Here is a 20,722-nt window from a genome sequence, read left to right as displayed (position 1 = left end):
CAACAGCCAAAAGAGACTCCGGCATGAAACACCCAACAGATTCCCTGGGGAGTCCCACTAAACTCTAGATGCCTACACTTGGGTTCCTATGAGTCTGCTAACAGTCCTACAATGGACACAAAAGCAGGAGTTCCTGAAAAGCCCCCTGGGAGATTCTGGTGAGCTGAGGTATGGTCTGGTCTAGCCCCAAAGGACAGGACTGACTTGAGTCATGCAGCCAGTCGATGGCAGAGTGGGACATGGACACAGGACTCCTCTGTCCTGGGAATTCCCAAGGGCAGTGAGCCAAGAACCCCTGTTTGAAGATGGGTAGCTCCCCAGTTGACAGCCCAGCTGGCAGATCTGTTCCAGGTCCTCCTTAGCCTCTTGAGAGCATCCTTGTTTCTGGGGGTTGGATATGCAGGGATGTACCTCTCACTGGTGCAACAAGGGTCTAGAATGCCCTCCTTTCTGGGTTCATGTGGTAAAACTTGGCTCTAAGAACCTCCACGGGAACAAGGGAACAAGTGAGAGGCCCAACAGGACTGTGTGTACTCTGTAGGAGGAACCTCAGTTTCACAAAGCAGAAGAGGAAGTCCAGGCCAACCACTCAACTCTTGGTTCTCTTGCTTTTAAGGATGCTCTGTGCACTTTAAGTTGCCTTCAGGATAGGAGCGTGCTACACTGTAGTGTGTGTAGGCCTTGTCAAGTGGTCAAGCTGACTGCAGCCTGCTGGTGTGAAGGCTAGGAGGCTGTGCACTGCTGGGAAGGGCCTAGCTGACCCTTCCCACACTGCTCCTGCTCTGCTTCCAGTCACTAGATCGTCCTGGCCACATTCTTCCCTCTATACACCGATGGGAGTGGTAAAGGATGGCTAGGAGAGAAACTTGACAGCTTCTAAATGGTCTTGCTACGTAACCCGGACTAACTGCAAACTTGTGATCGCCCACTCCATCCTGGCATGTACATATACCTGGCTCCCCAGCTTTGATCCTGCTCGGCCGCACAGTTGCCAGGCCTGAGGTGAGATGTCACACACATACCAGTGATGGCTCTTGACCCTTACCCTTTGTCTCCCATGAATAACCCACAGAGCCAGAATAGCCCAAGGAGCTCCCATGAGCTGAGGAGAGGGAAAGGCAGAACCCACACAGGAGCCGTGGGTGCACAGTGCTGGGACCAAAGGATTTCCGAGCGCTGGCTCTGGGCCTGGGGAGCAGGCAACTGAGCCCTGCAGGTTCAGAATCACTGGGTCACCTCTTCTCCAGTGGAAGACTTCCTCAGCTGGAAGTATGAATGTTGGGGTACAAATTATATATACAAACTTAACACTAACAGTTTCAGAGGGTGGGGAGAAGCCAAGGGTGTTCAATGGAACTTTGAAGAAGCCTTCAGGACAAAGACTTGAAAGAAGGGTGTGTGCATTCATGACATTTTATTTTCCCTGGAAAAGTTCTCCATCGTAAAGCAGTTTATTTCTTTCAGCTAGGAAATCTAAGGAGGAGGAGGGGCGACCAGCAGTGAGGTGCTAGGATTCAGGGTATGACCAGCCAGCTCAGCTTTGGGCTCCGGCAGAGCAGGGCTGTGCGGGGCAGGCAGAGCTGCTGTGGGAGCCAAGGGCTGCCATGAAGACATTCCGAGCAGTTTCCAGCAAGCAGCCCGAGCGCTGACACGCATGTGGACTGAGCAGTCTGGTTGGCCGCCTCTCAGCACTGGTGTTTCCTAGAGCTTTCCATTGGCAAATGCGGCCTCCTGGAACTGAGGGACAAAGGTTTTGAAATAAGCCCTGGTGGGAAAGAGGGGAGAAAGAACTGTGGTTAGCATAAACAGCTTGAACAAAAAAATGCAACTCAGAGCTTTCCCCCTAACTCAGAACAGTTGTTATTTATTGTTCATGCAAGCTGGGTTGGGCTCTCCTCTTCAGAGGCGAAGCCCTCTGGACTGTTTGACGGGAACTACATGCAGTTCACTACTGCACTACCTCTCATAGATGTCTAAAGAGCCTATGTTGGCCTTCTGCCTGCCACATTTACTAGACACTCACCCTTAGAACCACCTGTCCATTCCTAGGAGAAGACTGGGCTTGAAACAAGCTACGGGACAGAGAGAGACCGTACTGATTCCTAGTCACTTCCTTGACTGAAGATATCATCAGGGTTATACCCTCCTTAGTTAGATCTATGAGTTCATAAACATAAAGACCTAATAAGGATTCCTAAATGAGTTATGCTCTGTATTTATTTCCACTCACGTGTAGTCTAGCTTCCTGGCTGGGCTTTGGGAGACCTTGTAAAGACAGGTGGAAGCTGGGACAAAACATACAGCCTTCTGGATACCTGATTTTTTTCTATTTAGACAAGTGTTACTCTTTAGCCAAACTAGCCTGGCCCTTACTCTATAGCTAAAGCAAGCCTAGAATTCACTAGGTACCCCAGCTGGCCTCTTAACTCCCAGAAATCCTCCTGTCTCAAGTGCTGGGATTATAGATGTGAGCCACCACATTGACCCAGACACCTGGCTTTCTACTCTGTAGAGACAAAGCCACATTCCACATTAGGATATGGAATGTGCTGAGCCTACTTTGTGCCAGACACTGCTGGGATGACCCAGATGTGGGACTAGTCACATAGGAGAGATCTCAGTTTAGAGGAGAAGGCAGATGTAAAATCTTTACATAAAAAGGAGGTGTGTGGTAGGTACAGCTTGGTGGCACTGTGGACCCTATCAGGCAGTCATTGAAAGATGGGTGGGTTTAATTAACAGAAGATATGGCTGGAGCAGAAAGAAGCCTATTGGAAAGGGGGAGTTGTGTATGTGCAGGGAAATGGACCTTTCATTACGCAGGCTGGCCTCTTAGTTCCTGACTGACACCTCCATTATCTCTGTCATCCTTGGGCATTTAGTGGTAGCTCACTCAGTAATCTCACTTTCCCAGAACAATGACAAGAACGAGAAGTCCCCAAGAACTGCCAATATCCACACAAACTATCTTATTAAAGATCTGGGTGCCAGGTTCCAGCTCTTAGGAGGTGAGAAGTGCCCAGTTAGGAGTGGAGGCGCTGACTGAGAGGCAGGAAGTGCATCTGCCTGATTACTAAAATCACTAACAGCAGACCCACCTGAAAGCACTGAGAGCCGCTCAGGAGTCGCCTCCACCACAGGGCCTACGATGGGGCACGAGCACCCCTCTACCCAACAGGCCCTGGGTGGTCATCTCTAGACCAAAGTGAGTACAGTTAATGATGACGCACGGCTCTCCTCCACCAAGTCCACTGGAATCCCTTCTAATCAGGCTACTATGAATGTCTGGGCTTCTCAGTCCTGGTACCCCCATAGCATCTCTGTAGCATTTAGAAGCTAGTGCCTCTCACTGGAAATGCTTTCTCTTTCTCTCTCTTTCTCTCTCTCCCCTCCCCCTTTCTTCATCTCTCCATCACAATTCTGTGACTTTAAGTATCTTAGCTCTACTGTTAGCTCTACTGCCCCTCTCTCTCCCAGATACAACTTTTCTTGGAGCTTGTCTCTCCCTGCTCTCCACTCTACTCATGCAGAACACGGTCAAGTTCATGGTTGTCTGAAGGCTTGCATCACTTTCAGTACTCTCCAGTCCGGTTCCCACCCTCTTTCCCCTCCCAGAATTCCAGTCCCACAGTCCCAACCACCTGCAGAACATTCTGACCTAGAAGACACTCTGGCCAATGTGCACTTCTCTAACAGAGCCTTTAGCTTCCAAGTCTCCCTAGATCCTTGCTGGTAATCCACCGCCAAGAGTCTCCTCTTCTTTGTTCTTGGTGACATTCCTGTTCTAATTTTGCTACCCTTCAACAAAATCCTCGCAGAAGCCTGCTTCCCTGAGGACACAAGCCAGCCATGCCTTTCTGTTGACTGTCTCTGTCTCCAAGACCTGACCAGGATCTTAGTGTTCCTCCAACGCTCTTCCTGACTCCCAGGATGGTTCTCACTATCTGCCTTCCACTCACTTTGTTTGTTTTGTTTTTTAAACAAATATATTCTTTAATATTTTTGAGGTATGCATTCCTTTGAGAAGTAAACAAAGGACACTCTCAGAAAAAGTGCAAGCAGAGCTTCCATTCCTAGTACATACATCTTATGCTACAGACTCCTCTAAGCCCACCCATAGTTAGTGTATGAGCCCCAAGCCTGTGTTTCTGCCTCTCCTCCAGCACGTGACTACATCCTCTTTCTAGCAGCACCATTCTCACCTTCACTTCCATTTAGGTTAGATGGAATGCTTTCCACACTGCTAAGCCATCAGAGGATTCTCGTCTGCCCATAGTCAGTCCCTGTGCTTCCAGGACATTTGAATATTCACATATCCTCCCTGACAGGTCACATTGATGGCCCCTGTAAAATGGGGCTTACTGGCTTAGCCCTGGTTCAACATGCAGTCCACAGTGGCTTCAATGAACATAGCTCATGGTAGCCACTTGTTGGCAGGGTTAGTTTAAACCTGTGCATTTCTAACTATTAAAGTATGTGGGTGAGAGAATAATACTCTACCAGTAAATGTAGTGTTTAGGTAGTGACAGAGGAAACTAGCCGTTATTAAATTTTAAACTGTGCCAGAGAAAAGAGAGAAAGACAGATAGATTTAGTATCTTTCATCCATTCCTGACCGACACAGCCCCACAGTGCCTACATCACTGTCACCTTGACTTTAAAGCACTTGTGCACAGGTGCACCAGACCAAACACTCTTCATACATAAGAAAGAGCTGATGAGACTGTGTCCTGACCTGGAACACAGCTGGACGAACCAAGAGAAGCCCCAAGGTGAGGTTCACAAAGGACAGAGTGTGGCAACTGTGGCTGCAAGCCACATATTCCAGTGGCTTCTATTTTCCCAACAGTCTAGATGTGTAGCTGGGGAAAGCTGACTCCCTTAATCTGAGGATCAGAGTGGGTAGGCTGCTGTCAGTGCCTGTAGCCCTTACTTCAAGGTCACTGTAGTCAGGGTCACTCTGGCTGTTTCTAGGTTACATACAGCAGGATCCCAACATTCCTGGTTAAATAGACGGTGAAGGCTGCAAGGATTGGCTCCAGGCATTAGCCTGAGCCTGGCAGCCATAGTTCGAGTGGTCCCCTGTCATCCCTCCCAGGACCAGAGTCTCATAGGGTCTGGAGCTATAGCCCTTAGTTCAGTGTTTCCTGGGAACACTTGTGGGGAAGGGGCTGCAAGGCCCTTATACAAAGGGTCTTGGCAACAGGGAGCATGACTGATAGGCAGGCAGGCTCTTCCTTTGCGGAAAATTTGCAGAAAGTTTCCTGTGTTTCCTGGGCTTTTCCTGCCAGGGCAAACTGTGCCTCCACGAGGGAAGTGTGGCGAGGGCTATTTAAAGGCATGGTGCTACCAGCTGTTTGCAGAGATCGCTTCTCAGCTTGGCTCCTCATTAAGTCAGTTAAGGGAGGGGAAGCAGGCACAGGAGGGGGAAAATGACAACTGGCGCCCACCCATTTATAGATGGTTTTAGAGCCCTGCTTTCAATTATTTAGTTTTTATCAGAGAAAACGAGGAGCTGCCCAGGGCACAGCATGCTAACGGCACTAGGTATCTACATCTGTTACCAAAGGCAAAGTGTCCAGAAAGCTTCCCAAGTGTGTGATGTGGTAGGGAAGGCTCCTTGCCTTAGCATTAACTGGCCAGGGGTGGGTGTGGTGGCAGGAGACAGATGCCTGGAGTCAGCCAAGTCCCTCACTCCACTCATGCTAGAAGTTTTAGTTTCAGAACAGTTCAGAGTCTATTATGTTTCAGGGTGGAATAAGGCTCTGATACTCTCATCCCTTTGGTAGGTCTAATTGATGTCCTATTGCTTGAGATTTCAAAATCCCAGCACAGTCCAAGAATCTCCAGAAAACAAATTGTAGCAAAGGGATCCCAGGCTGTGATGAGGTCAGTTCTGTGTACAGCAGGGCGCGGGGCAGGAGACGCAGTGCTTATTAGCAGCTCTCCTTCTCTTGCCCTGGACCCAGGGCTGATAGTCTCCTCTCTGGACTGCAGCTCTCTCTTCTACACAGCTGAGAGCTTGGCCTGCCGCTGACTGTGGGTGACAGGTCATGTAGAGTAGGCTCTGAAGTAGTGAGATCTCAGCTTCAGGCCTGTTCATGTGCCTTTATTAGCTGGATCCCTTGGGCAAGTGACATTAGTTTGGCTTCTTCATCTATAATATGGGAACAACTATAGCTACCTTAAAAGGTTCTTAAATGAGATGGCCCAAGTAAGCCCTTGACATAATAACCAACCTAATAGATGATCAATGCTGCCAACTGTTAACATGGGGACCAAGCTGGGTCTAAGCATTGGGCAGAGAGGTTCAGAGTTTTTGTAAACAGCCATAAACATCGTGAGTCTCTGTGGACGAGGGATGCCTTGTACAGGGAGACAGGTCTGCGAGTCTGTGTCCTTAGTTCATCCTCTTCCTGTGGCTTCTTGACTGACTCCTCCTTCCTCAAACATCCCATACAGAGCTGTCAGCTGGAGCAGTGAGATGGCTACTTTTACACTGGACAAGCAGCCAATGTCCTGGGGACAGGATAGATCCTCTGAAATTCAGTCCTGGTCTGCTTGGTGGCATACTGGTGGCATACTGGTGGCATCTAAGGGTGAGCTCTGCAGCCAAAGCTACCTGAGGCCCTCATTCATCTTCCAAACCTGCTGGGTTTGCTCCTTGGGTACAAATTTTTGGTCAGGAAGGAGGTCACAGCTGTTGACTAGGAAAGGGCTTAAAAGTCATATGACGAGCTGCCCAAGACAAGGGCAGAATTATTTGGCGTGGTCCTCAGACAGATCTTTTTATTTTGCAAAAGCCTAAATATTTGCCTTCTTCCAAAACAAGACTTGAATTAAAAAGTGCTTTTCTCTGGGCAATTGTAAGATGAGACAGACCTGTGATGTTCGAGCCAGGCCAGTGTGGTGGTGGGGTGGGCTAGGGTGGGCTGGGCGAAGTGGTTCAGAGGCATGACCCTCACTGTCAGAAAATCTAGAACATATAAACCAAGCCAGAGGTCATTTATGAAAATAGAGGCAAGTTCCAAATACCTAATAGTTCTCCCTGCCTTTTCCAGCTCCGTTCTGCAGCTGTGACTTCAACTGGCACATGGTTTTCATCAGTCACATGAAAACCGATTGTGGTATGAAAATCAAAGCAGTCCTGTAAACACTGTAAGGCAAGTCCTGCTAATCATGCCTTGTGGTCTTTGGTCTTGCCTTGTCCTCACTGTCCTGGACTGCCATGTAAATACAGACTCATTCTGGGTTCTCGCCTCGTGTCAAAAGGCCAGGCTTACAAAAGATCTAAAAAAAAAAAAAAAAGGACTTGCTTTCATTTTGATGTTCTTCCCTGCAAACCTTCCAAAGCCCAGGTAGCAACTGCCCATCTAACTCTGTGCAGCATGGTGGATCAGTGACTGCCAGTGGGAGTCTGTTTGACTGTTGTGCCCGGGGTGATGGTAGCTTGGCTCTCTGGTATGGGGTTTAAGAACAAACAAGTGTTTTTGTAACGGTTCGTAGGGAGTCTTGCTACACATGGCATTCCTTGAGCAGCTCTGGTTTGTTTCTGGGGTGTGAGGGGTGGTGTCCAAGCTTATAAAATGAGGAATTAGTACACTGAACATGCAAAGTCTTGATATTAAGCTGAGAACACAATGTCACATGCTAATGGCTTCATACACAGGCCCAGTCTTCCTTGGGCTGAATCCCACAGCACTCTGCTCACCGGTCTCAGGCCAGCGTGGTTTGATTTGGCTGAGGGTGTTTAGACTTGTGTCCTGACTGTGTGTTAGGCAGTGTGCTGCCTCACCTATGAGAAGGCTAAGGTTGTGATCTCAGTATTGCTAAACTCAATCATCAAAAGCTGTTGTGGAAGGGCTTCAGAGACCAGGTCTACACATGCAGGTATTGGAATGGAACCTGATTCCTGACGAACCACAGGGTAGCTAAAAATTCTAAAGTGCTCAGGGTTACCTAGCAGTTTGCTGCCCTTCTGAAGCCCTCTATGAGGTCTTCCGGAGCCTGGCCAATTCCTTTGGGGCCAGGGCAGCTTGTAGTCAGTTACTGCAATTGTTGGGGGGCAGTGTCTCTTGCATCCTGGAGAGTGAATACTCAAGTACAGTGTGCACAGTGGCATTCACAGTGGTAGAAGAGAGCAGAGGGCTAGCTGGCAAATGGAGAGGGATGGAAAGAACATCCTACAGGCCTCAGCTATAAGGCTGGCTTGCTCTGCTGGGCTTCCATCTCTGAGTGAATGCCTCTATCATATGCCAAACAGTTTCCCATACTCTTAGGACGGAAGATCCCTGCTCATCATATGCACCCCAGTTTCACACTGGGTACTCTACACACACAGCTCTACATGGGTTCCTCAAACAGATATGTGAAGAAGTGCTTTAGAGCAATATCATTTTATAAGGGAAGGAACGATCACATTGCTACAAGGGAGGTTGTAGGGGAGGTTGAACTGCAATGGCCCCTTACTATGATGCAGAATCCTGGTCGGTCCATATTGGCTTTGGTTGAAATTAGAATGGCCTGTCCTCAGTATCCTTGTGCCTGTCTTTCTCAGGCTTCATTACAGGTGACTTCTAACCTGGTGTATAAATAAAAGAAGTCTGCTCTAGGATGGCCTAGCAGTCCAGGAGCTGGCAAACAAGTCTTGTTTGTTTCCTCTCTGGTCATCTGGCATGAGCTGGTGAAGCTGCAGCAGGTAGTAGGTGTGCTGGGAATGAGGAATGAGGTGCTGCTGGGAGCTTCAAAGCCCAAGCAAGGCCCAGCTCTGTGCTCATCAGGTCCTGTCACTTGTTTCTGCCTATTTTGCTCACACAGACGATCCCCCGATTACTCTGCTAAGGGCAAGCAGGAACCTAGCTCAGGCCAGGATGTGATGGCAGTGTGAAGGCCCATGGATGGTGAGGGATCTGACCACAGCCTTGGCCACAAGAAGGGCTACTCATCGGCTCACCTGCTAGGGGGAAGTGACCATCTATTTGATGATGGTGAGTCACCTTCAAGGTCACAGATGGCCTTCTCTTGCTTAGTAAGAAAAAGGGGAAACACCAAAGGATGACCCCCTGAGAGGAAGTGCTCAGCCTAACCAGCAGGGCTGACCACAGGGAGTGTGGGGTCCAGGCTCCAACAGGAGGAGGAGGTGCTCAGGGTTTCCATATAGCACCACCTGGTATTAGTCTAGACTCAGGGTCTAGTTATAGTCCCTGAGGATCAAGATCACCTTTAGGATATTAATTCTTTGTAGGGTTAAAACAACAGTCTTCCTGTTGAGCTTCTTGGTGGCTGTGATGTATTGTTTGCCAGGCAGCAAATATGGCTTAGTGGGTGAATTCTAGACCTCAAGTGTCTAGGGGCTCATGGCTTCCCCAGCTGCCTTGGCTTTTGGGCATAGCATCTGGTAAGTGCTCTGAGTCTTTGGTTCCCAGGAAAGGTGTTTATGGCTGGCTTTCATAGCAAACTGAGGGACTTTTACACCCTTTTCATTCACAGCCAGTGGACCAAACAAGTCAGAGAGCTAACAGAGAAGCACCCGCTCTGTGTCCACAGGGCTCACAATACTCTGCAGCAGCTCACAGTCCTGCAATGCCACCCCAGGATGTGCTGTCAGCTATCTGTGGCCCTTGGTATCTGTTACAGACAGCGAAGGGAGGGATTGCAAAAAGGACATATGTGTAATGTAGGCAGATGATATTCATGGTATGAAGTAGGCTCACTCAAATACTGGGCTGTGAAATCCATTCAGTGGATCCTGACCAGTGTAAATAACTTAAATAAAATCCAAGAGGATCACATGTGGCCAGGGGAAATAGCATTTTGTGAACCTTTATGGTTTAAACAATACTTAGAAGCCTCAAGTATGAGGGAAGGAAAGAGTTTGTCCTGTGCTTGACACCAAGCTGCTTACATTCATCTCTGTTGTTTTCCACTGACTCCCAATGGCCCCATCATCAGGTCGGTGTCTTTGCTTTGACCAATGAGAAATCAATGATCCAGAGATGCCCACTGGCTTTTCTAGGGTCACACGCTAACAGGAAGTCATGCTATTATGAACCCAGGGCTGCTGACTCCAAAGAATATGCTCTTTCCTTTCCACTCTAACATAATTTCCAGTAGAGTGAACACTAGCAACTGAGGTGGGAAACAGGCTGCATCCCTGGCTCCACCAAAAGGAATAATGCTTTCACTTCCTTATCTACAGGGAAAGAAGAGATAGGATAGCTTGATTTGGTGGCTCTCCCCCTCCCAAATAGTGTTTTAGCTGAATGCTCTTTTCTTCATCCACTAAAACTTTTAATAGAATACCTAGCTAGCTACTAGTGAATTTCAAGAGCAGCTCATGGTCAGTTCTCACTGCCCCTGCATTTGTTTTGCATATGCTCAGATGGCCCAACATCTTGCATTGTGTCTAGAGATACTGACTGGTACCTTAGGACCTGTCCTGGAGTGCTTCTCAGAATTATGGCCGTGCTAACAAGGCACAGGAGAGATGAACCTGACCGTCTTGCCTGCCCATTTAGTTTTCTGACACTTAGTGAACCTTAATGGAAGCTGGGGATATTTTACTTGTCTGAAAGGACAGAAGAAAAGGAACTCCAAGAAAGGCAAATGCAGTCTGTCCACGTGACCCTGGAGGCACCATAAATGTTCCCTAAATAAAGAGTCCCAGGAGAACAAGAGTACCTACAAACTTTTTTCACCATAGATGTCATCTGGAAGCTCTGTTGCCCAGTGCTATAAAATGGGGCACCTTTGATCCAAACACAATGGATGGATAGACTGTGGCTGGGGATGCTCCAGAGATTCTAGCTCTGTTTCTTACTGGCTGTGTGACCTTGGATAAGCCACCTTACCTCTCTGGGCCCTAGAAGCCTCATGTGTAAAATGAAGGTATGGTTTCTAAGGCGACTGTTGGTCAAATATATTATTATCTGTCATTGTTTGCTATTATTATTATTTTGGTGTCAATCCAACCATGTTAGTCATAGGCAGTTTCTCAAGTGGGAAGCATTTAATAATGACTTCTCCCTGTGCTTTGCTAGAGGGGTTCCCTCCAAAGTCTTAATAACCATTATCAGAGGTACTGCATATGTCTGAGGCTTCTCTACAGCTCCTGCGTATCTACAGATCTGACCTAGGATCGTAAGGAATGATGGACAGTCTCCATCCTGGCTACCTTCCTCCCATCCTTCAAGTGAATAGACACATACTTAGAGAACATGTGGTCTAGGCATGGCTGGTTCCTGCAGGGGTAAAGCAATTCATGTAAGCAGGACCTTGGCCCTCATAGAACACATAAACATTTGATTCCCAGATCAGACAGCTGCATGCTGGCCCTAGAAGGGAGCTGGGTGCTTTGCTTTTAGTTATGGGTCAAACCCTCCTTGGCTCACTCATTACTGTCAGTGAAAAACTTTCTTTTTTGCTCATACCTATGCCTGGGCATTATGCAGCAGGCCAGATGTCTAGCATCTTCAATAATAATAATAATAATAATAATAATAATAATAATAATAATAGTAATAATAATGTGCATTTATACAAGGCCTTTCATTGGGGATCTTAAAGTATATCACAAACAATAATTAATTTCATTTGCAAGTCTGGGAGCCAGCTAGGTAGAAGCCCCTTTATTTTGCAGGTATAGAATACTTTCCTACGCCCTGAAGCATGTTGGGAGGATTTTCTGCCTCTTGGAAATCCAACCTCATCTCTCTTGAGGCCTGGGTTAGGATCAGGCCCTGCAATGGAGTTTCCCATGTCGAACATCCCCTAGCTATCTGATTTGGACAACTGCTGAGCACCAATTTGGTGCTGGAGAAACGAAGGGTTAGGAGTGACCTTAGCAGGTTGTCTGAGGCAGAGCTTGCTCTAATAGTACTTGTAAGGGGTGGGTAACACTCTCGGGTGCCTTTCAGAATGCAGGGCTCAATACTCGAAGAGAAGTTGTCCATTTTTGTGGCACACAGTGGTTGAATAGCTGAAGGCTGCCTATCTGAGCTGGGTCCTGCTTTCTTGTGTGTTACAGGGAGAGTCTCCTGGGTGTTTCTGGCTTTAGTACTGTGTGTGGTCTGCCAAGCTTTAGATAAAGTTCTTTAAACTACTTTGCCCCATCTGTGGGAACAACTCTAGTTTGTTTTCTGGGCTTATCTTGGGGCTAAGGTGTGGTTGGGGTGCTGCATAATCTCAGTGGCAAAGAAATACCCCCACTGGATGCTTTGGCACTGGAGACTGACCCAAAGGCTTAATACACACTAAGCAAGAGCTCTCCCACTGAATTACACTCCTCGTCCATCCATGCGTGTATTCTTCTTCAGGCTTTTACATTTTATTTCACTATTTCATGTGCATGGGTGTTTTGCTGTTTTATGTCTATTTTATGTCTGTGTCCTACATGCATGCCTGGTGGTATACGGAATACAAACAGAAGATGGCGTTGGGTCTCCTAGAACTGGAGTTACAGATGGCTGTAAGATGTCATGTGGGTTCTGAGAATCCAACCTGGATCATCTGGAAGAGTGGCCAGTGCTCTTAACTGCTGAGTCATCTCTCCAGCCCTCCTTGAAATTTTTGAGACAGGGTCTCATTATGTCCATCTTCTGTTCCAACTTGACAGGATTCCTATGGTCTGGTCTAGAACCAGAGGATCTGCCTGGCCTTGGTTTTTGTCTGGGTCATTGTTGGGAGAAGACTGGATGTTAGAGCTTCCTGGTTACTCAAAGGCAAGGAGCACATTCTACAACTGTGCTGCCCAGCTGTGAGGGAAAACTGTGAGCTTTAGAAGCAGAACTAAATTTAAATACAGACGCATCACTTGCTCCCCATGTTTTTGGGGAAGTCCTAGGGTCTCCATCTTTTTTTCTGCTTGGGGTGTTAAGAGCACAATGTCGGGCATTGGAAGAACTGAGGCCACTTTGGTTTTCTTTCTGCCCCACCCTACTCTTACCAGACTATCTACCCCCTCCCACAGCCTCTCTCCTCTTTCTCTATGTCTGTATATTTATGTAGATGCATGTGGACATGTATCTGAAGACTAGAGGTTACCTTCCTTAGAAGCTGTCCACCTTGTTTTTGGAGACAGGGTCTCACTGGTACCTGAGGCTTGTTCTCAGGTTCCGGTCTCTGGCTAGTGAATCCGAGGGATCCCGTCTCTGCCTCACCTGCCCTGGGACTATGAGTGTGCATCACCAGGCTTGGCTTTTTACATGTGTGCCAAGCCTCAGACTCAGACCTTCATGCTTGTGTGGCAAGCACTTTACCAACTGAGTCACTGTCCTCCTTGAACACCTTCCAGAGAGATCTGGACTCACTGGTGCCACCTGGCACCCTATAACTTTCCAGTGTCTGTTAGTTAAGTGAATGAACTAACTTGGCACTTGGTATTTTGCAATTTATAATGTGCTTTTAAAAATAACTTCATTGTAATCCAAATAGCAGTATGTACAGGATAGAGCCTGTTATTCTACTCCACAATAAGTGGATCTTGTTACTCCATTCCACAATATCCACAAACAAGCGGGCATACAGTAAGGCAGGAACTAGCTCAGTGTCAGACAGGAACATGTATGCAACCCAGTGCCCTGCCAATAGTACCCTCTAGCTTGGGAGGGCCTTTGGCGCCTTCTGAGGCCACTGAAGCTTAGACATTGAAGGGGAAGAATGAAGTCTGACGTGTGCCACATTCTACACAATGCGGCCCTTGGAGTGCTGTCTCAATCCTGTGTCCAGCCACCACAACACACTTCAACAACATCAGAAGCCTGGTGACTGGAAGCTGCACACTTAGAAAACCAGGACCATTTAATCTCAAGCCTTGGGTATGGTTGCATGGCCAGTTCCATATTGACCTCATCTTCCTGCCTCCCATGGGGTGAATGGTGATCTGCATGTCTGCCCTTCATCTTTCCACTCCATCTTTTGAGGTCACCAAGACAGATGTGATATATCCATAGGACACAATTGTTCCTTAGAAGGGTGCTCTACACATTTTAGGGGCTCAAGACAATGATGAGTGACACTCCCTCTCCTCCCATAGTCTTTTCAAACTGAGAACAAGGACAGGAAATTGATATGAAGGATTCAGGTACCCGGCCTCTCTTTCTTCCTTCTCCACTAGACTCTAAACTTTGGGAGCCAAAGTCAGATGCAGGCTGAGACATGGAAGATGGAAATCTTTAAAAAATGTGTTCATGTGCCTGGCCCACTATAATTCCCAGCATGAACTGAGGAGTGGCATCAGATCTGACCACACATAATATCCATGGGAGCGTGTCACAGCCTTCAGCAAACAGTTCTGACAGTACACAGTGTGAGGGTAGGCGGTGTCCCAGTGGAATGCCACCCCTGTACTTACTGTGCAGCATGTGACCCGATCGCTGCCTTGGGAATGGGGTCAGTTTCCTCATGAATGGCGTACCTAACTCTGGGCCTCTGAACCAACTCTTGGTGCTGTTAGTGTGTGTTGCCTTTGAGATAGCACATAGTGGGAAACCATGTGTGTGCTTCAAGCTGAGCTAGTTTTAGGCCAGAAGTTGGCAAGGATGGGCCAACATCAGCACCTGAACTAATGAAGCCTAAACAAGAGAACCATGTCTCTGCTCGCAACCACAGAGCACCCACCCTCCATCCCTGAGCCATGTTCTTGTTGCTTAGGGGGCTGGGGGCAGGTGTGGAAGGGTGTTACTGAGACTATTTCTGCTTGTTATGATCTCAAAGGCAAGGCGACATACCAGGCAGCAAGGATCACATTACAGGACTCTGTGGACACACCGGGCGAGTGTCAGCAACCGCTATTGCATCTGGGAGTCCAGCAACTGCTGTGGCAGGGCAACACAGTGCCCAGCCTGTGCTCATCTTGCTAAGCTGTGTGTTCATTCAGAGTCAGAGGAGCAGAGAAAAGAGACAGCTTTGTTCCAAGCTACTAGTGAAACTACCAACCTAAAGGGGGCAGAGGCAGCCTTTCCTAGTCTGCACAAGCTTTCCTGCAGACCAAGTTTGCAGTTTTGGTCAGTAAAGAGCTGGTATATAACAGAAGCTCGCAAAGTAAATTCATTGGGAAGTGAATTCTATAAATGACACCCTTGTTTGCATTGGCTTTGAGTGCAAAAAGGTTAAAAAAAAAATAGGTGCTTCCTAGCTCTCACGTTAGAGGTCCTTTAGGAGCCTCACTGGTTTTCCCCCTAGCTCACATTTTAGGGGGTCCCTTAGGAGCCCTTCCTGGTTTCTTACTAGAGCTTACCAATCACTTCAGCACTTTTGGCCTTCTTCCCCATCCCACTGCTCAGACTGGGAGAGAAGGCGAATCCAGACAGAGCAGGGGTGGGAGAGGGTTGGGCATCTGGGCTCTTGAAGACAGCATGTGGTTCCCTTACCCACTGTGTTTACCAAGCAGATGAGTCAGTATTCAAATCAGCATTCCCTTCCATGTAGGTACACATGGGTGTCCCACCTTGAACCAAGCCGCTGAAGACAATCAGTCCCACGCAGCAAGGAGGGTGTTGGCCCCCTGCCCCCATCTAAATCTGGTAGACACCATGTGTGTCAGAGCCACCAGACCAATGAACAAACACAGACATACAGAAAAAAAAAACCTGTAAAAACAAAGGGGAGTAAGCTCCCCACCCTTTATGCACTTCACAGAGCATGCTCTGTAGTGCCAACTATGGGGAGAAGGAGAGACCTATTTCCTAGTCAGCTCCTTGGTACCTACTTTAGGGACCAGAGTCCTTGTTAGAACTCAGAGCACTTCCAGTTTAAAGGTCAACACATATTCTGTAAAGAGTCAGACATTAGATATTTTCAGCTTGTAGGTCAAATCTCTGTCACAATAACTCGTATCTGCTCTGAACTGATCATGGCTGTAGACAAGATGTAAATGGACAGGGGTAGCTATGTTCTAATAAAACTTTATTCATAAAAACAGGCGCTGGTAGTGCAGATCTCTGACTGTTCACTGATCCCTTATCTAGTCTGCACCTTCTCTGTGTAGAGGTGAATTCCCTCAGGGAATTATGCTGCTGTCCAAGACTGAATTTGCAAGGCTTCATGGTGGGAACAGAGCAGGCCCAAGAGCCAACAAAGTTGAAGGAAAGATGGCTACTTGGATAATTGGAGATTTTAAATAAGACTTTCACCCTACAAGAAGGGACTAACAATTGAATGGAAAATCACAGGTTAAACATCTCTGTTTGGGTCCAATCTGTCTAAGATGGGATACACAACTCATCTCGCACTGATGGAAGAAGGGGTTGTGGCTTTCCTAGTGTATGCTGCTCGTGGTCACTAATCAGCGAGACTCAGACACAGTCTAAGAGTGCCTCAGGAGAAGGGCTGTGGAAAGAAGCCAAAAGGAACTGGAAAGCCACTGCACTTGTCTGTGGACAATAGGAGAAGAAAGCAGCAAATTCGTTTTTTCCAGTCAGCAGTTTGTCTAATTGCACAGAAATGGTCAGGGAGGACAAGCCCTCTTGTCCGGCTGAGAACAGGTTGTTTTGGCTGTCAAGCATTTTCAAAACAAGTTTTCTTGGTCTCCTGACAGGCTGAGGCAAGAACAAGAAAATGAAGAAAGGAAGATCCCATGATCAAGCTTGCGGTTCACGTGGGCCGTCTCTGCCTGAACAGTCAAGTGTGCTTTCAGAACGTCCAGATAAAACTGGTCTTAGGGCTAATATCACCTTGCCAGTGACACTATTTAATGAAGTGATTCGTCTAAGAACTCTCTGGCAGCTGGATAATCAGTCTGGGAGGAATAAGAGGTCAAAGTCACTCTCAGGCACAAGGGTACTCGATTCTGCCCAAACCTAAACCTGCTTTGCTTTAATTCTCACCTCAGGTTACACAGAATCTTCCTGAAGCTGATGTTTAAAACTATCTTCTTTAAGGTGGATTTTTCCATTGCAACCACAGAACACTTGGTCAGGGTGGGGCAGAGAATGTAGCAAGGAAGTGTGCACCAGGCAGGCTAGGATCAGCCTGGTCTCAGGGAATCCACCATTCCCAGCAGCATGGTCTGTTAGGGCTTAGCCACTGCCTTCAAGAGAGGGATCCAAATACATAGCCTAGCGTGGTGTCTCAAAGGAGGGAGCACCGGCCCTAGGGAGGGCTTATCCTGCAATCCACAGAAACTATTCAGAAACAAGAGTGCCTGGAACTCTCAGATCCCCTGAATAATCACTAAGGGCCCAAAGCAGAAGACAGAAGAGATTCGGAACTGGGGCAGAGCGCCTCCTCCTGAACTGCCTTCTCTAGTCTCAGATTCTTGGTGCAGTGACCAGCCAGTCCATTAGCATCCCACATGGGGGATGAGGGTTGCTCTCTCAAATTCAGGAGGAACCCTGTAGAGGAGGCACTCATTGACTCTGAGGCTGGCTCTTCTTCAGTGAGATAAGTTACTAGGCCTCTGAGGCCTCTTCTACCAACTGTCTGCGAGAATGTTCTGAAAAGAAAAATCCTCCATGGAACTTTGAAGCCTGAGGCAGGCAGGTCTGAGCTGTGTTGTGTTTAGGGACACTGAGAGCTGGGAGGGATGTGCAGATCAGCATGTGACATTCCTCCTGCCTCTCCCACTCCCACTCCCACACAGTGGGGACTATCTGCACTGCTGGCTCTGCCCGAGGTCCTCTAGATAGAGCTTTTATTACCTGAGAGACAAGGAGAGTCGATCCTACTTTTAGATATGCAGGTTGCTCTAGCTAAGGACCTGGTTTGGATTGTCCTTCAGCACAGGAAGCCCTACTATGTTCAAGCTTTAGATAAACAGCATTTGACATTTTAGTGTCAATATGTCTTGCAAGGGGGATACTTTTATGAACTTATTTGTTACTTAGCAAAACTTTACTGTTTTTGCAGTAAGTGGCACTGTATCTAGCAACTCTATTTTCATGTGTGTGTATGTACATGTGAGTACACGTGTACATAGTGTGTGTATGTCCATGTGTGTACATAGTGTGTGCATGTACATGTGAGTGTGTACATATATGGATGTTCATGTGTATGGGTATGGTATATGAAGGGACTAGAATACAACCTTGGGTGTCATTCCTTAGGTGATGTACCCCTCTCCCCCCCCCCCCCACTTTGAGAAGGGGTTTCTCAATGGCCTGGAACTTATCAAGGAGATAGGTTGGCCAGCCAGCACATCACAGGGATCTACCTATTTCTGCCTCTCCTGTGCTACAAGCGTGTGCCACTCCATCTGGCTTTTTAGATGTGGGTTCTGAGGAACAAACTCATACAACCTGTAAAGCAGGCACTTTTCCAACTGGCAATCTTCAGTTCTATATACATGGCATTCTAACACCAGAGAACCAGAATAGGTTTGGAAAGCTCCAGGCTGGCAAGGTAAGGGTTAATGGGTCCAAGCCAATGGTTCCTTTACTGGGTCCTTGATGAAGAGCTTGACAAGAAGACATGATGCTCTCACCAACTTCATCGCCATTTCCAAGGCCATGAATGCTCTACTAGGATCTACTTGCCCACATTAAGGTGGACCTATATCAACCCATAAGTTTGTTAGGAAAACCCTACTGCATTCAGAAAAAAGATCAAGTGTCTCAGTGTGGCAGCAGCCACCACTAAACAACACTATGCCAGGCATTACAATAATGCCTGGGAGCTGGGGTTCTTTGAAATAGGGGTTCTGAGTTTCAACATTCTGAGAATAGCACCTCTCTCTCTCTCTCTCTCTCTCTCTCTCCCTCTCTCTCTCTGTATGTGTGTGTGTGTGTTAAATGTTAGGGTCTCCAGGGCTCTGCACATGTTTTGTATATAATTTCTTGCACATGTTTCCTATATATTTGCTGAATGGATTTGCCAACCCATAACATACAGTTATGTCCTGTTTCTCTCTGTTGGGCACCTGGCACTGCCTTTCATGGGACACAAAGAAATGAATTATTATTTTCCCCTCAGAGGTGACTTTGGATAAGGTTTACCTAGGCATCTCTTGACCTAACTTCTGCTTTCTTGCCTTCCATTTTCCACTGGGTTGACTAAGTGTCTGTGTGGAAGACAGGAGTCACTGGAATTTTTTCTCCACTTCTCGCTGTGCATCCCATCCTCTGATGATCTGGAGGTTACTGTGAAGGCCACGTTGCTTGAGGCCTGCCTGTCACTGTACCCTTACTCTTTTCTCTCATTCATAAGCCCTAATAATAAATTTAGCTATGCTTATTCATCTTGCTTAAAAGTCCTTGGGTCTTTAGACCCCCAGAAAGTTATTTCTGCTCAAGAATATCCTGGGCTCAACCCAAGGACATGAAGGCCTTCAGCCTCCTGGGTGAGCTGTTGAAGCAGAAGGCCACCCCAAGCCACTCCACATGCAAGCTTCCTCACTCCAGGCCCTGACTCCAATGTGCTGCTCCTGGGGCCACAGGCGGCAAGGGAAGTAGGAGGTCACACACAGCTTAGGTATTGTCTTGGACCAGTCTTCAGGTACACAGGGTTCTAATCTTTGTACTGTACGTCTTAACCAGGCTCTTCCAAGAAATGAAACTGATGTCCCAATTGCCAACTCTATGCCAGTCATTGCCACTGTGACAGTCAAAGTTTATCACATTTCTAGCTGATTTTTAAAGTCCCCCCCCCCCTCTCATGTCCTGAATCTGGTCTGGCTCTCAAGCACACTTTCTGGCTTGGTCAACCCAACCTAGCTCTGCTGCTGGCTATGACTTTTGTGGATCACTGAGGAAAGACAAGAGAGCTATTTGCCTAGTCACTCTTTTGCTTATTTCTATCAACTCCACTTCAGCAGGCATGAATCAGTTCTTGCCACCAGTGCTCCTTGTGCTGAATGATCCGATGACAGGCAAGAGAGAGTCTTGTTCCTGCAGAAGCAAGGCCTGTTGCTTGTCACAATAATCTGCACAGTATGAACAGTCCCCATTCTCTGACCATCCTCTGATGGTGCTTCCTCCTCCTCCTCCTCCTCTTCCTCCTCCAATCTCTGCCTTAATGAGAAGTGATAGAAACAAGAGTCTGAGCCCTCTTGCCTTGGCTGGCCTCCACATCACACATGACAGCCCTGAGCAGCCCTAGCGGCATGTGTCAGAAGCCAGCACACACACATCTGAACAGTCAAGCCTAATTCCCAGGAAGCTGTTTTAACTTGACATCTGAAAATGTATTGCATCTAGAGTGATTTTACAGGGTGTGTATTCGGGGCATATGCGTGCACATTCCACAGCCAAAGTGTTCTATAAATATCAGATGCAGGCTGTACAAACAGTATCACGTACACAGTGTCCTTAATTCTATAGAGTAAGATTTCAGTTTGTATCTGACCTCTGCTAACAGGGATGGATGTTTTTCAATACAGATAAAAAAAACTATGCCATGCTATCTTAAACATACTTTTCACTTAAAATTTCCATGAATCGATCACAGTTTAGTGATAACAGGTAGATACTTGCCTGATGCTTTCAGATGAGGGTACCAAGGCCCAGAAAATGGCATGCCCTTCCCAAGATCACACAGGCAGTTAAGAGTGGTACCTGGATGAGATCCAAGTCTCCTAACTCTCAGCTTTGCATTTTCTTTGGTTTCTTATATGTGTCTTCTTCCAATGGTTCAAAGGGAACTCTGATCCTATTAGTCAATGTACATTCCTCTTGGGTGTGTTATTTAAAAACCCCAATTCAGAACTTCTCTACCCTTTCTTTTTGTGTGTGTGTATATATATATATATATATATATATATATATATATATATATATATATATATATATAT

At 47.2% G+C, this 20,722-nt stretch overlaps 1 protein-coding gene across 6 annotated transcripts in view; it reads right to left on the bottom strand.

Annotated features, from left to right (window-relative positions):
• Window positions 1-1,395: 1,395 nt before the first annotated feature.
• Babam2 (BRISC and BRCA1 A complex member 2) overlaps window positions 1,396-20,722 on the bottom strand; it is a 386,973-nt gene continuing 367,646 nt past the window's right edge. For 5 of the 6 annotated variants that reach the window (NM_144541.1, NM_181279.1, NM_181280.1 and 2 more), the window contains one exon: window positions 1,607-1,765. In NM_144541.1, the coding sequence (NP_653124.1) occupies window positions 1,702-1,765 (64 nt within the window). In that variant the 3' untranslated portion in view covers window positions 1,607-1,701. Of the gene's footprint in view, window positions 1,766-20,722 lie in introns of all 6 variants that reach the window. The other variant, XM_011240687.3, reaches the window with a different exon arrangement.

This window comes from Mus musculus, chromosome 5 (assembly GCF_000001635.26).
Source record: "Mus musculus strain C57BL/6J chromosome 5, GRCm38.p6 C57BL/6J".
NCBI classification, from domain to species: domain Eukaryota; kingdom Metazoa; phylum Chordata; class Mammalia; order Rodentia; family Muridae; genus Mus; species Mus musculus.
The sequence above is the reverse complement of the archived record's forward strand: the minus strand, read 5'-3'. Positions and strand labels throughout refer to the sequence as shown.